The 17,942-nt window shown below is 34.2% G+C and overlaps 1 protein-coding gene across 1 annotated transcript; it reads left to right on the forward strand.

Annotated features, from left to right (window-relative positions):
- Nucleotides 1-1,229: 1,229 nt before the first annotated feature.
- LOC141647427 (transcription factor MYB90-like) lies at nt 1,230-17,415 on the forward strand. The gene is made up of 3 exons (XM_074455603.1): nt 1,230-1,408; nt 2,064-2,193; nt 16,811-17,415. The coding sequence occupies exons 1-3, from the start codon at nt 1,309-1,311 to the stop codon at nt 17,247-17,249; spliced, it is 669 nt and encodes a 222-aa protein (XP_074311704.1). The 5' UTR covers nt 1,230-1,308; the 3' UTR covers nt 17,250-17,415.
- The last annotated feature ends 527 nt before the right edge of the window (nt 17,416-17,942 follow it).

A 17,942-nucleotide genomic window follows, 5' to 3' on the forward strand; every position in this document is an offset into this window, starting at 1 on the left:
AACGGGAAGCAATTTACATCATCATCAAGAAGGAAAAAAATGCATCTAACAATACTTTAAGGTAAATTTCTACCCCAATCATCCGAGCTATTATTAAAAGAATATGAGCTAAAAAATACGAGCACATAAGAATATGTGCAATTAAGATAAGAATACGAGCTAATGTAAAAAAGAATACGAGCTTAAAAGGATCACGAACTTAAAAATACGAGCACATAAGAATACGAGCTATTAAGATAAGAATACGAGCTAATGGAAAAAAGAATACGAGTTTAAAGATCACGAACTTAAAAATACGAGCTATTAAGATAAGAATACGAGCTAATGTAAAAAAAAATACGAGTTTCAAATTTTTTCATGCATTAGAAATTTTGGATAAAAAAAATTTTTCAAGATGATGCTCACGGTCACGTCATAGCATTGTTCCGCATAGTCAATTAATTATAATAATTTAAGGAAGAAGATGATTTATTAACTGGATGATGGAGGAAGATGAAGAGGAGCTAGAAAAATATGGAAGTAGTCAGAGAGAAGGAGATTAAATTGAAAATTGGATTACGTTGCTCTTTTTTCAAAAGTAATTTAAAAAAGACTAAAATAACCTTTAGAAGTACAATAGCCAGTTATATAGTCAGGAATTATAAGACGTGTGCTAACATTAATTACTTATGTATAACGATTTCTTATAAAATTAACTATATCTTCCATCCGTTCGAATTATTTATTATCATTGGTCTTTTGCATATTTATCAATATTTATTTCATTAAATACCTTTACTTACATATATATTTGTAAATATAATATATAAATGTTATATTTGTAATCGGCTTATTATTAAGACAAATAAAATAAGATTTACCCCACATGGTTATATTTTAAGTTATATATTAAAATATTTTGAAAATTTTCTTTACTTATGAAAAGTAATCTAAAAGCAAATGATAACAAACGTCTGGGATGTTATTTGACCCGTTTATTGTTATAAGTAATGTTGTTTGGTATGGTGAAACACATGTTCTTATTTAAGACGGGCATATTCGTCTTAAGCTTAAGGCGAGTGAATTATCACACATAAGATAAACATAATGCATTAAAATTGCCAAAAAAATTGTCCAATCTATGCAAATAAGACGTTATTTAACCCGTTTTATTCTTTATCCGTTTCAAGGAATACCAAAAGGTCAATTTGTCTATAAACTCAAACTGTAAGAAAGTACAATTCCAGGTCTATAAATATATAAATGCAATAGCACCTTGAGAAAGCAAAAACAAATAATTGAAAGCATACGTACTTAGTACGTAAACAAATGGGTGGAGTTGCATGGAGTGAAGAGGAAGATCAATTGCTCAGAAAATGCATTGAACAATATGGTGAAGGAAAGTGGCATCGCATCCCTCTTCTTGCTGGTATGTTCATTACACTCTTCCGTCCCAATTATTTGTTTACTTTTGACGAACATACCTTCTATAATGAATATAAAAGATAATAACTGATTGAGATTAAAAGTATTAAATTGATTGTACAATAATATTAATTTGTCAAAATGTATGCATAGTTCTTAATGATCCCTAATTTATCTTCAAATATAATATGTGTGCTTAAACTCTGTTCAATCACGAGAAATTAAGCTAATACAAAGTAATATTTATTCGATAATTTGTGAATTTATTATGTTTTATTCCATTAGATTTAGCAAGAGTATCTAAATGAACTTCTCATAATCCAAAAAGGATTTTTTTTCTTCTTTTCTCATTTCTTTCTTATTTCAAGTCCATATAATAAGGCATAATATGAACACAAGCACAATATTGATAGATCATCATGTGAGTTGATATTGTGAGTTTTTGTTTTCCTCTCTTTTGACAACGATAAATATAATTTAATAATGAATATTATTATGAAATATAAAAACCAGTACAAAACATACAAGATATTACATAGATACTGGTTTTCTTTCTTTTGAATATTTCTCTAATATTATATGGTATATATGCGATATATAAATTGGCACAAATTCTAATTTATGACGTAAATGACGTATGAAGTGTATGTGAATTGAAGGTATCAATAGGTGCCGTAAAAGTTGTAGACTGAGGTGGTTAAATTATCTACGTCCAAACATCAGAAGAGGGAAATTCACCGATGAAGAAGTTGAGCTCATCATCAAACTTCATAATCTCTTAGGCAACAGGTACTAATTATCGTTTTCAATTTACTCTACTTTTAAATCTGCTTATTATACTCCGTTAAATAACTTGCATGCCGTTAAATAACTTTGCATGCTACTGTTCATTGTGTATCTCAGAGTCAAACGTGTACTCCCTCGTCTCAATCATTTATTTACATTTGATTAAAATATTTCTTACAAATAATATAAAAGATAAACAAATAATGGAGAAGGAGAGAGGGAGTACGAGAGTATGATATACTCCCTCCCAGTCACTATATTGTTCCATTTGATATGAGCACAATATTTAAGGAAAAGTATTAAAATAGGAGTAAAAGAGTTGTGTGGGGTTGAAATAGGAAAGAGGGATTAATTATTAGTAGTTAAATAAAAAATTGTGGCGCCAAAACATAAAGGAAAGTAATAAAATAGGAGTAAAAGAGTTGTGTGAGGTTTGATGATAGGAGAGAGGAATGAATAAAATAAGAGTAAAAGTTTTTAAAAATAGAAAGAGAAACATTAGTTGAATAATTCATTTCGGAAAAAAGGGAACATTATAGTAACTGGGAGGGAGTATCAGTAATATCACCATTGAGTAGCATTAGCTAGTTGGCCGGAACAAATAAACAATGAAAAAATTTTAACTCGCTAATTAAACGTGTTGTTTTTTCCAAAAAAAGGTTCTATACCTGGTTCTCAAAATTCCGATTCGATCTTACAATTGTAAGATTTGATGAACCGAAAATTCATGATCGATTCCGATCTTAGGTAGAATTTTAAGTTTGTAGGATCTTAGGATCCAATTTATTTTAAAAAAACGTCGAGGAGTCATAATACAACCCTACGACTTAGCGATCTGATTCTACCGTTCAAATATTAAAAAAATTCCCGTTGAATTATATACTCCAGTTCTAATCAATTTTATACATTTGATTAAAATATACACATATATTTTACAAATGTATAGAAGTGATTAGATGAAATGAGTCTATAATTTACAAATAAATAGATAGGAAATGGAATATAAAAGCAATTTTCTATTCCTAAAAGCTTTTTTTATTATATTTTCTTTATTAACGTACATATTGATTATTGAACTAATGTAAATGTTTCACAGTTAGTGGTAGAATCTTACGCTTTTACGATTCAATCCTACCGCACCAATCATAAATACTATTTTATCGGATCCAAAGTGGATTAATTTATGTAACGGGTTACCATTTGTGATGGATATTTTGTGAGTTAAAATGGTAACAAAATGGGTTAGTGGAGAAAGGGGACCACATGAATAGTGTTGCAGAGAGAGAAAAAGTGGGTACTTTGTGAGGTAAAATGGTATCCGTCACTCAAGAGTGACGGATATGTGCCGTCACAAACAAGAATTTGTGATACAGTCCGTTTTCCTTCAGACGGCTATTTCTCGTCTGAAATAAGACGGGTAACATGTCATCATTTTACAATAAAATGTTGTCATTTTCTGATAACATGTTACCATTATTTTTCACATCAGTTTCAGGATAAAAAAATGACATCACTAGTCATAACATTTTGTAGATTAAATGGTTACATTTTCTTAAAAAATGGTAACATTTTATCCGTTTTATTTCAGACGAAAAAACAGCCCGTCTGAAATAAGAATTTGCACAAGACGGACTGAAATTTCTTTTGTTCGCTCCACTAAATTTCATATTCAAATACCGTCACCATGCACGCATCTTGTTTAAACTTGTACGTACACTATAATCATTGTTATCTGCATCCGTCAGACTCTGACATGCTTCAATGCCTCATGTCCATGAATAGAGATCACGGAGCTACTTTGATGTCCAAAAAAAAAAAAAAAAAAAAGAAAAAGAAACCAAATAGTTCCCAGGTATCCGTTTTATATTTATAAAGCGGAACTAAATATTACGGGTTTTTGGTCAGGGAGTACCTAACATTTACCCTCATTGGCACCAAGGTACCTAACTTTTTACTTTTTGCCCAGAGATACCTAAAATTTTATGTTGACTTGTCGAGAGGTACCAAATGCTAATTCCCGTAAAAAAAAGTCAGATTTCCGTCAAAACTAACGGAAAACGTAATGAAGACCTTACTTTTTCTCTTTAATCCTTTACCTAAAAATAATTTTTTCATTAAATTAACCCCTTCTTCATTTCCTCCAACCAATCCTAATTAACCACCCTCTTCATCTCCCCCATCTAATTCAATTTTCCTCCACCATAGACTAATTCAACAAGAAAAAAAATACTTTGTAACTAACAAGTACAATACCCATAATATCTAGGGGTTTAAGAAGAGAGAAGTAATGGAGTTTCAAAAGGATGCAAGATAAAGATAAATGACATGGAGAAGATGATTAGAGTTGAAAGTAAGAAGGTGAAGATGGGTAACAAAGAAGATGATGAAGAACAACAATGGAGATTGATAATAATTATATGTATGAGTTGTAAATCGTGCTATAGTTCTTGAAGAGGAAGAACTAGACTAGGATTACAAGTTTTGTGGCGGTAATTGAGAGATAGATGGTGGTGAAAAAAAGGTGAGTAAGGAGGGTGGTTATGGGGTTGGGTAATGGGAGGGAGATTTGGAGGAGGAAGAAAGGTTGAGGAGTGAGTTAGTGAATTAACAATGGTATTATAAGGGGTCGTTTGGTTGCATGTAGGAAGTTGCATTGCCTATGAAGTGATAAATCACATGATTTTAGAATTCATGTGAATTAGGAAAAGTTGTTTGGTTGCATAAAGGAAATGCAATTCATGAAAGATTCCCACTTACCAGGGGACCTAGGTAAGCAACTTCCTCCATTATGGAGGAATTAGAGTTCCAAGGTAATTGTATTTCATGTGAATTGGGGTAACCAAACAAGTTACCCATTTTGCAATTCACATGAATTGGAATTCCTATGTTATTTTATGGGTAACCAAACAACCCCTTAGATCTTAATTGTAATTATTAGTTTTAAAACAATTTTTATTTATGTTTTTCTGTTAATTTTAGCGGAATTTTGACTATTTTTAACGGAATTCGTCAATTGGTATTTGTTAACAAACAAAATATAAATTTTAGGTACCATTGGGCAAAAAATAAAAAGTAGGTACCTTGGTGCCAATGAGGCTAAATGTTAGGTACTCCCTGACAAAAAACCCAAATATTACACATGGTGATGATAGGATTGATAGGAATAAAACTTTTGATATTTTCCCAGCAACTTGATATGTCATTAGTATCTATTTGATCCGTTTTAAATTTAAAATGGATAATTCTGCTTTAAACGAAAACGTGTGAGAAACAAATTCATATAAACAAACGGAAAATGCATGCGGTGCCCTTGAGGCTTGATATTTGCCCAAAATACCCAAATTTTTTATTCGTAAAACTTTAAGAGGCCATAACTCATGTTTACGAGTTCAGAAAATAATAATTTTTTTTTTATAAAATCGATCATCTCTCCGAGAGTTATGATTTGAAAAAAAGTTGTCGTATTTGGATCTCGTAGCTAGGAGTTTTTTTATGTCAAAGTTTTTTTGACCGAATAAACTTTGAATGACCATATCTCTTGATCATAAATTCCAAACTCGACAAATTGTTGTTTTCAAGTTGTAGTTTTCGAAAAGATGCAATTTTAAAAAAAGAAATCGTCACTTTCTAAGCTCGTAAACACGTGTTATGACATCTTAACGTTTTCCGAATAAAAAAATTGATATTACGGGCAAAATATCAAACCTCAGAGACACCGCGAGCATTTTACAACAAAAAAAAAAACTCACAAAGAAAGTTAAGGACTTATAGGACCACCCAAGGCACCAATGTACTTTAACTACTCTTGGTTTACTTTCACTACGGTTACTTAAATTTACTATTTTGAATGTTACTATTGTTATCATTATTCCCATTGTCACTCGTGTTACTTTAACTACTCTTGATGTTATATAATTACTTTAATTATTCATAGATTTACAACTTTTAGGGGCGTTTGATTGAGGGTCTATAAGAAAGGGAAAGGGAAAGAAAGTTATTGATTCCCTTTGTTGGTGTTTGTTTGACACAAACAAAGAGAATGCAATTCCCTTCCTTACCTCTCAATCCATCTAATTCCTTACCCTACCCTCCAAGGTATGAGATTTCATTACCCTTGTTACTCTTCAACCACCTTATTTACCTACCACCACACATACGTACTCCCACCACACCCGTCACCAACAAGACACAATCGTCGCCGCCACCACCAACACCAACACCAAAACCACCACCACAGCCACCCCACTACCACCACCACGACGCCACCACCACCACAACCACCCTACCTAAACCACCACCAAAAACCACCGCCACAACCACCCCACAAAAACCACCACCGCAACACCACCTCCATAACCACCATGACGCCACCATCACCACCACCACAACCACCCCACTGCCACCGCCACCGCCACCACTTGTACACCAAAACAAACCATAAACCACCACACTTCATTTTCTTGATGTACCCAAACAACTAGTTAAGTTTTAGGTAATCCCTTACCTTTCCCTCTCTTACCCTTTCTAATTTCCTTTCCCTTTCCCTTTCTCTGACCAAACGACCCCTTATTGTTACTTTTGTATTTTTTCACTATTCTCGTTGTTATTATTATTACTTTACTACCCCACTTCTATTTAGAGGTGTTCAATCGGTGGTCCAAAACCATACCGAACCGGACCATTTGGTCTAGACCAGATCGGACCATATTTTATTTGGTCCGGTCCACGGTTCACCTATTTACTTTACTTTGATCTTCAGTCCGGCCCTTGACCAAATCGAATGGACCGCGGACCGGACCACCATGGACCGAACTTATATGACAAAAAAAAAAAACTTTAAATTTGTAACATTATTGATTTTATATCCTACTTGTACGATAAGATATATTTAGTTATGTAGTTAAACCTAGTAAAGAGATAATGTTTTTTTATTATTATTACGAATTCCTTTAAGTTTAATTTTAAATATTGTACTATGTCTATGACAATCATATTCAATCCATTTGGTCCATTTGGTATGGTCTACACGTTTTTGTGGTTCGGACCGAATTGGACAAATATTATTATGGGCCGGTCCCCGATCCATTTTTTAACCCTTATTTGATTTTCGGTCCAGAGAGTTTGGCCCGGTCTGATTCGCTCGAGACCAATGAATAACCCCCTACTACTATTATAGTTATACTCATTACTCATGCACCTACTACTGTTAAAAAAAAAAATTATGTTAACATTAAAATGATATCATCATTTTTAATTAAGGAAAGACATGTAATTTTTTTCATCTTATCTGAATTTCCTAAATCATGACTGCACTATTATATTTTAATTGTCTTTTCTAAATTAATTAATTTCTTAATACTTATATTATTATATTAGTATAGATCCCGCGCAAATGTGCGGTTTTTTAGATAGAGATATTTGAGAATTTAACGATTTTACCACTTATATTATTATATTATATAGTATATGTGAATTTTTATATAACTAATACTATATGGTATTATAAATTTGTATATATTTTGTTATTCATTGAAGTTTCTGATTTCTGTTATATATATATATATATATATATATATATATATATATATATATATATATATAAGGTGGGATCCGGTGAGAACGATCACTCGGTGAGAACGGTGAGAACAAGCTATAAATATAAATAAATCACATACCACGAAACTCCCTCTGCCATCCCTTCATCTAATAAATCCAATTCTCACAAAACTCCCTGCCATCCCCATCTCAGTTTCCATGTCACCACCCATAACCCGTCGTCGTCGGTGCCGACCACCAACAACATCAACCAACCACTGACGATCATCCATGATGCCAACGCAGCTCCGACGATCCCATTGAACATCACGAAACCCAACATTTTGGATTCTCAAATCCCAGATTCCAATTATCCTTGCTCTGATTTAAACTATCATTTTAGCACAACTATTACATTTAGATGATGCCGACGAACAGCATCGCCATCAGATGCCGGTGACCACTATTGTCCATGTCTCTTTATCTTAATTATACGAAACAGCTCATATATTGTTATATCTCATCGCCGGAAACAACTCAAGCATGCTGGCGAACTAGATATCCCCGACAACTTAACCGACTTTATCAATTGTTGGAGCTAAACTCGCCGTTCCCAACGTCGCCAGCCGACGTGATGACCTTCAGCGGTGTCAGTCAACGTCACATCACGTAATATCTCCTCGTCATTACCTTTGCTTTCTCCGTCACCAACTCACCATCATCAGATTCATCATTGTTGAAGCTAAACGAAATTGTGTATGTATTTAATATATTGATGTATCTGAGAATAATTTTGATGTATCTCACCACTATTTTAATGTATCTAAGCATAGATACACAAAATTACTTACTAGGTACATTATAATTGGTTTGAGATACATCAATATTGAAACCAGATACATTAATTTGTGCCATAAATTGTTGGAGGTGGTGGTGTTGCGCGACGTCAGGTGACGTCGATGGTGGAGAGAACAAACACAGACACGTGAATATGGGAAGTTTGTAGGTGGCGTCATGGTGGTGCGCCGGCTTCTGGGTTGTCGGGGAAAGTGCGATGTCCGAGGATGTGGTATTGGAAATCGGAGGAAGAAGAATCGAGAATCGGAGGTTAACAAAAACTGGAAATGTCGGGGTTGATGATGCTCAATGGCGTCGCCAAAGTTGTGCCTGTGCTGATGGTCATCGTCGACGACGGTGAAGGCAGGTGTTGGGTGGTGATGGGGAAGATGAGGGAGGGTTTAGGTATGAGAAGGGACGGAAATATCGCAGAGGTTCGACGTATTTGTGGGTTATCGTCACCGGCGACGGCGACTGGTGGTATGTGGCGACGGTGGACGACGGTGACTGAGCTTGTGCCGGTGGTGATTGCCAGAGCTGGACTAATGGTGGATGTCAGGTGGAGTATTAATGGGAGAGACTTGATTAGTGTTTTGCGTGTTTGGTTTCATTTTGTGATTGATTATGTTTATTAATTGATTAATAAGGTCGTTCTCACCGAGTATTCGTTCTCACCGGATTCTAAATCTATCTATCTATCTATCTATCTATTTATCTATCTATCTATATATATATATATATATATATATATATATATATATATATATATATATATATATATATATATATATATATATATATATATAATCGTGGATCAGATCTGTAACCAAATTAAGTTACGAACCGTACGAACTTAATAAGGACCACTGAATTCATGTAATCAACGGTTAAGATAAAAAGCACTCTCCCACATAAACCCATCCCCTGACATTCAATTACACATTTACACAAATTATCTTCCATCCTCTTCCACCTACTCTCCCTAAACTTATCCTAGTCACCAACGCCGACCAACTCGACGGAACTCCGACGACGGCAACCCTCCCTTAATCTGGTTTTTGTTTTTCCAAATGTTATATCGTCTTCAATATTAGCACTCTCATCTAGCTTTCAGAAACTCCGGCATCAAAATGCCGATTCAGCACCTCATCTTCAACCTCTTTCTCATTATTCAGGTCAACTAAAAACCACCCTATTAGATTCGAAATCCTTCAAAAAAATCACTAATGCGATTAATTTTCTGAAATTCATCTTCGTCTTTTGTAGATCTATGGTTTGAATCACTTGGTTTTTGAAGATTTAAGATTTAAATATTCCGGTTACTTCACCGGTGTTATTAGTTTCCTGAATGGTTCAAAGGGAATGAAAGTGACGATGCATATTGTTTGAATGGGATTAAGTGGATTTCAAGGTGGTTTCAGTCCTATACCTCCACCAGATCTAGTCTCCTTGTCTTTTTTCGACCAGATCTGGCCTCCTTTCAATTATTGTGGCGTTGTGGTGATAATAGAGTGGTGAGTGGAGGTTGGTCGTGGTGGTTGTCTTGAAAAATTGGTGTTAGTCAGTCGTGGTAACAGATACACTTTGACTGATACGAGGTCTGTTGGTAGCCAACAATGCTGCCGGCGTGGAGGCAGTGGATTCGTGGTGGTCTAGGTAGGTGGGTGGTGGTCTAAGTCTGTGGTGGTGGTTGTAGCAGTGGTGGGGGCCAAAGTAGTTAGGGTTAGGGGTGGATACACAAATAATGACCCTGGATACACTTCATTAACCTACTAGATACATGTGTATCCGGATACACATGATATTAGTACGGGATACATGTGTATCTAGTAGTAATAAATGTTATTAATACGGGATACATGTGTATCCGGCAGTATAACCATGTGTATTCGCATGGTAATGGTGGTGATTAGGGATGGCAGTGGGTCGGAGACCCTACCTAGACCCTGAGGGTCGGACCCTAATGGGTCGGGTATGGGTCTCATTTTTTCAGACCCAATGGGTATGGGTCGGGTATGGGTCGGGTATGGGTCTTAAGAAAATATTTCGGGTCCGGGTCCGGGTCTAAGTTATGAGACCCATACCAGACCCTTAGACCCTTTACTAAAGAAAAAAAATCAAAATCACAATTTTTCTGAATTCATACTGGCAGACTGTAGAAATCCAACTAAAGTCTCTTTCTCTTCCCTCATCCCATAAAGTGATAAAACCCAACCAAACTCTTCTGACAATACCACCACTCCACCACTGACACAAGAAAACCACCACCACAGCACTGATACGCGACTGACAACTACTTCTCTAATAGGCGGCGACCGACAACCACCATTAACGGTAGATTAATAAACTCATAATGTTAAAGTAGTATGATTTTTTTTTAATATTATAGACCACATAGCTGTTAATTTTGTTACTAAAGTGGCTGAAACTCGGACCCGCGGGTAGACCTAGACCCTACCCTCACCCATAGGGTCCGGGTATGGGTCCTCAAATTTTAGACCCTTGCGGGTCTGGGTCGGGTACGGGTCCAAAGGGAAAATCTCGGGTCCGGGTCTAGGCGGACCCTACCCATTGCCATCCCTAGTGGTGACGGTGGTGGTGGCGGTGATGGGGGTGGTGGGGTAGTGCCGATGGCGGTGGGGGTGGTGGGGGTGGTGGGGGTGGTGGCGGTAGGTGGTGGTGGGCTGTGGTAGTATGATAGAAGGGTGGATACACAAAATACCACCCTAGATACACACGGTATTAATACGAGATACATGTGTATCCGGCAGTATAACCATGTGTATCTTGTATTCATATGATGCGTATCCGGAAGTATAAACTTGTGTATCCAGAAATATTATAATGTGTATCTGGCTTTATTGTCATGTGTATCTCCGCAAAAAATATAAAATGCATCCGTAAAAAAATTAATTTAAAAAAGTGTAAAAGTGCATCTATAATTTTAGTGTTGAAAAATTTGTATTTACATAAGTAATAAAATGTATCTAATAAGAAGTGTATGTAGTAAAGAAACAAAGTGTATCCGAAAAAAAAAAAAAGGTCAAAATAAGCTAGTTCGTACGTTAAGGCAGTTCGTACCTGAACCCGCCCCTATATATATATATATATAGAGAAGAGTTCTAATAAGTCCACAAATTTGGTTGAGTCCATAAGTCCTCCTCTCTACCATTTGATCTTACAAGATGAATGGTTGAGATTAAAACAAAAAAAACACTCACCCAACATGCAATTAATGCTTTGTCTCTCATAATTTCAATTACCAATTTTTCTAATCAATTACTTTCTCTTTCTTATCAACTAATTTATTATATTAATATATTATCATTTATATTTCATTTATCAAAATATAAGATTTAAAAAACGAAATTTCATACCCGCGTAAAATAAAAACGGGTTCGTAAAAGACTCCATAAATCTTCATCCGGACTCCGATTAAGGCGAAACAAAATCCTAAATTTATTATTTTTTCGAGCCCGACGCAATGGTAATATTTTCATATACCGTTGAATTTTCGAAATTTTGAGTACTGCTAATTACTCGGAAGTTACACCGTATTTGCTTGAAAATAAAAACATACCCGCTTGAAGTTACACTATTTGTACTTGAACCTACTTAATTAATTTACTTATATAATTAATTGGAGTCCGAATAAGAGGTGAGAGTGGTGGGACGGACTAAAGTTATACACTTACTTTATTAAAGTTATACACGTCACTGTTGTTAAAGTTACACCTTCAATAATTCAAATTAGATAAACATGTGTTAAAGTTACACAAATTCAAATTTTATATACACAAAATGACCTTAAATGACTAAAGTTTCACCCGTCAAGGATAAAAGTTACACTCCCAAAGCACTAAAGTTACATTCGTAAATCAATAAAGTTACATAAATCTGTGCTAAAATTATAAAAATTCAAATTAATATATTCAAAATTTTATATACAAAATTACCTTAAAAGATTAAAGTTACACTCGTGAAAAATTAAAGTTATACTCATAAAGCACTAAAGTTACACTCATGAAGTACTAAAGTTACATAAACTTGTGCTAAAATTACAAACATTCAAATTACTAATATTCAAATTTGTATATACAAAATGACCTTACAAAATTAAAGTTACACTCGTAAAAGATTAAAGTTACACACCTAAAGTACTAAAGTTACACTCGTAAAGTACTAAAGTTACACCCTTACAAAACTGAAGTTACATGATATACAAACATTCAAATTACTAATATTCAAATTACTAATATTCAAATTTGTATATACAAAATGACCTTACAAAATTAAAGTTACACTCGTAAAAGATTAAAGTTACACACCTAAAGTACTAAAGTTACACTCGTAAAGTACTAAAGTTACATCCTTACAAAACTGAAGTTACATGATATACAATCAAGTTACACACTATATATACTGAAGTTACACACTATATACTTGAAGTTACACTCTTACAAAAATAAAGTTACGACACTATATAATTGAAATTACAACCTTCATTGACAATCATCAATCCAAATCTCACATCTTCATCGTCATTCTATAACACCAAAGACTCATCAACATCTTCATCGTCAATTTATATCGCCAAAGACTTATCATCATCATCCCATCATCATCATCATCATCATCATCGATCGTCGTCACCATCAACATCATCATAAAAAAAACTAAAATTAATTATTAAAAAATGTAGATATAATTCATCAAAAAAACTATCATACAAATCAATATATTTCAAATTATCAAATCATTTTAAATAACTAAGCAACGAATTCAACAAAATCCAACAAAAATTTAACAAGAAAATATAAGTATATTAGTACGTTCAAAATAAATCTAGCCACTAATAATATGATAGTACTCTCATATTCAATTAGAGTAAAAAAAAAGTAAAATAATTGTTTTATAATCTGAATTTTTCATTTCCGCGTAAAATAAAAGCGGTTTCATAAAATGCTTCGTAAATTTTCATACGGACTCCGATTAAGGCGAAACAAAATTCTAAATTTATTATTTTTTCGAGCCCGTTGCAATGGTAATATTTTTGTGTACCATTAAGATTTCGAATTTTTAGTACTGGTCGGTAATTTTTTTTTCGAATTTAAAAAACCCTAAATCACAATATGACTAATTTTTTCCCAATTTAAAAAACCCTAAATCAAAATAACGGAGGGAAACACTCAAAAATAGAGAGAAAATGAATTAAGAACTTACATTAAACTAGATAGACGATGGAGGATATGGTGCTCGTCGATGGCAAACAACGTCTAATTAATTAGTTGAGTTGTGTTTCTTTTTATTTAGAGATTTGTTAGATTGAATCAAGAGAAAAAATCGTGTACAAATTGAGAAATTTGGATAAAGCACAATTTTTAGAGAGAGATAAAGAGAAGTAGGGAGAAAATCATTTGGCAGATGAATGAATATGGGAGGATTTTTTTTTTTATTATTATTCTTTAAAAATGGGAGTTAATAGGAGACATTGTCATTGGTAATTACATGTATGGGGAAGTGGGGTATGAAGGGTGTTAAAAAACATGATTAGTTAGTTGGGTGGTATTTTTTTTATTTAATCTTAGCCCTCCATTAAACTTAATCCAATGGCTAGTATTAGGACTTAGGGACTCAACATAAAAGGTAGGACTTATAGGATCCTATTTCTATATATATATATATATATATATATATATATATATATATATATATATATATATATATATATAGAAATAGGATCTGTATAACCTAAAGTTACATCGAACGTCTAAAAAAACACATATTAATATGTTTGATGTTTTAACTTAAAAAGCCCAAATATTAATGACCACACTCTCTCACATTCTTATCCATTGCCTGACCCATCACTTCCCTAGTTCCCTATCCTCTCTGCTCACTTAATCACTCCCCATGAACACCATCACCACCAGCACTGTCGTGATTGTCGCCGGCGACGGTGATCAACTACTTGATCGGCCTTGCACTCACACCAGCGGACTTCCGTCCTTTGCTTCGATTTGTCTCACCCTCATTGACGCCGGTAAAAGAATGAACGACGGGCGGCGTTCCGGTAACGGACAAAGACGATACTAACCCAAAAATGCGCAGGGACGTTCCAAGTTGCGAGCATGCCACTTTAACCCACCGTCCACGATCAAATGTCATCTACCTCCACCAGATCTAGTCTCCTTATCTATTTTCGACCAGATCTGGTCTTCTTTCAATGGATGTTGCTCGTGGTGCTAGTCGTTGGTTTTAATGATGGTTATGGCCGTGGAGATGAGTGGTGATTGCTTGGGGTGGTGTCGAAATATGGTGGTGAGGTTGAGAGGTAGTGGGTCGCGTGGTCGTGGCTCGTGAGTGCTGTTGTCGTGGTGTGTGGGGATTGCCGATGATGTGGGGTCAGTTGTGGTGATCTATTTGTGTCGTGCTAATGGAGGTGGTGTCGTGGTGCTTGTGTTATGTGTGGTTGTGAGTGGTGGCGGTGGTGGTGAAGTTTGGTGTCACCCGTGTTGGTGGCGGTAATGATGGTGGGGGCGGTGGTGGTGGTGATGGTGGTGGGGGCGGTGGTGGTGGTAATGGTGGTGGGGCAGTGGTGATGGCCGCGCGCGACGTTAGATACACAAAATAACACCCTACATACACTCAGAATTACTACCGGATACATGTGTATCTACTAGTTATACCATATGTATCTCAGGATAGTAGTATATGTATCTAGAAGTATTATACTGTGTATCTGAGTAGTTCGTACAGTTCGCACCGTACTTTAGTTCGCACCTGACCCCGACCCTATATATATATATATATATATATTTTGTAAGATTAGATTTGGAGCAAACAAGTTACAAATTTTACAACTCAATTGAAATGAAACACATGTACTTTATTAAGAGTAACTAGGGAGGATAATTGTGGTCCAAACTGAACCGAACCCGAATTGAACCGAAGGAGAAAATTCGATCCAAACTCACCTTTTAAAAATCCATAAACGATCAACTACTTAAAAACCCATATCCAATTAATTCACTATTAGAAAACGCGAACCATATCCAAACCCGATCCATTCATACCCGAACCCGATCCAATCAAATATTTTTCAAAATTTAGGCTTTATTAAGCTTGAAATTTCAATTTTTTTTTCATTTAAGATAATTTTTTTATATAGTAAATCAAGTTTCGAATTGGATTTTGGATTATATGGTGGATCGAGTACGAATTTTGGGTAGGTATGGATTTTAAAATTTTGGATATGGATCGGTGATCCAATAAGTAAGTGGATCGGTGATCCAGATCTTGCAAAACCCGATCCAACCCGAGTCGTTGTCATCCCTAAGAGTAACCACAACATTTATTAGAGAGTATTTTATTCGCATAAAAGGTATAAGTATGGAATTAGGAATTAAACCAGATAGGTATGTATTTAGAACTCGATCTTGATACCTTGTATTTGGTTCAATTCTGGAATGAGGAATCAAATATTTTTGTAAAGTCTATTCTATTAGTTTTGTACTTTAATTTTCATATATTAATTAATTTTTTTTATATATTTTAATATTCTTTTTCCAAATATATTAATACTTTTATTCTTCAATGTATAGAAATGTCAACAAAAAAAACATTGTTCTTATTTTTCGATGAAAAAATACTCTTAGAAAAAAAAAATTAGGGATATTTTTATTTTATGAGTAAAGTATTAAAATATAGACTTTTTGCAATTTTTTTTTTCTTTTCTTCTCTTGATTTTATAACTTGTTGGTATCAATCACATAACCCCGTGAATATGAGAAACCTCAACCTCATTGGTTGAGGTATGGGTATGAAAACTATTTTCTTCGCTAACAAACACAAAATATGGGTTTAACTCATTTCAAACTTATACATCATACTTAGAATAAATGGCTAAACACCCTGTTAGTGTGGTCTTATCAGTCTACCATAAAGTACTTGATTCTAGTTATGTAGTGGTGTTGTTGTATATGCAAAGTTTTTGAATTCTAAACATGTGGTCGGTATATATGGTCACTTGGTGACACCGAGTTTAGTATTACCAAACTAAATTTGAATGAATGGAATTACCGTAAGTACGTACTACTTTTTTCGATTATTTACCTTTTACTGCTCATTGTATAAGGAAAATTTTGAAAAGTGTGATAGAAAGAAGAGGAGTATAAGATAGTAAAATCAAAAAATGAACGACACTATTAGTAAATAATAGTCATTAATTCAATGTTTTTTTATTTAGGTGGTCACTAATTGCTGGTAGGCTTCCCGGAAGAACGGCAAATGATGTGAAGAACTATTGGCATTGCCATTTAAGCAAGAGACTAAATTCCAACATTGTGAAGAAAAACAACATAATAATGAAAAACACTAAACAAGAAGAGTTGATGGTAACCTCGAGCTCAACGAATAAAGAAAAAGGTGAATCTCGTACACAAGATCACGTTTTTGAGACCAATGTATCATCCAAGGAAATTGCACCTTGTGTTCAAGATAACTCATATGAATACAGTAATAACGTTTGCATATCAAATGACGGAAAAATTTCAGTTGAAGAATGCAAGGTGTTGGACGAATTGCCGGTTGATCTATTTGATTTGGAAGAAATCAAAATAAGTGTGGATGATCATAGGAAATGCAACTGGAACTTTGATGATTTATTATTCAACATGGAAATATAGAATAAGTTAGTATTGATCGGGTGAATAATAATGTCAGTACATGTTCGATTCATATATGGCACGAAAATTGTTATGAGTTTTCAATAATCATGAATCTCTTGGAGCATTAAATATTTAAGAACGTAAACTTGACATGATTTATTTAAAAAGAACATTGACATGCTCATTTTTTTTATAGATTGAATATTTGAACATTAGTACTACTATTATATGCAATATCGCTTCATCGCATTGATTTCTTTATAGTGGCTGTGAAATTGTAATCCTCACATCTTATCTTGTGCCTCTGTTTGGTAAACAATATATTGAGCAAAGTTAGTAGATTTCGGCCTAATTAATAAATTGACCAAGCAATCTACTATTTTCATGTGTTTGGTAAACGTCATATTCAATCTATTCATAAATCCATTCTAATTATCCTATAATCTGCTAATTACCAAACAACATATTCTAATTCTGCTAATTTAATTTTATAGTCAAACCTGCTACTAAGATCTGTTAACTGTATTCTGCTAATGTTATCCGCTATCATGAATCTGCTTCAGCTGTTTGCCAAACAGGGCCATATCTATATACTCTCTCCATCCAAACCAAAGGTAACACTTACCTTATTCGGATCATCCATACCAAACTATCAATTCCTTTTTTGGTAACAAAACATTACTAAAACCCTTCACACACCCTTATTATTTA

The sequence above is a fragment of the Silene latifolia genome, chromosome 3, assembly GCF_048544455.1.
Source record: "Silene latifolia isolate original U9 population chromosome 3, ASM4854445v1, whole genome shotgun sequence".
Taxonomy (NCBI): Eukaryota; Viridiplantae; Streptophyta; class Magnoliopsida; order Caryophyllales; family Caryophyllaceae; genus Silene; species Silene latifolia.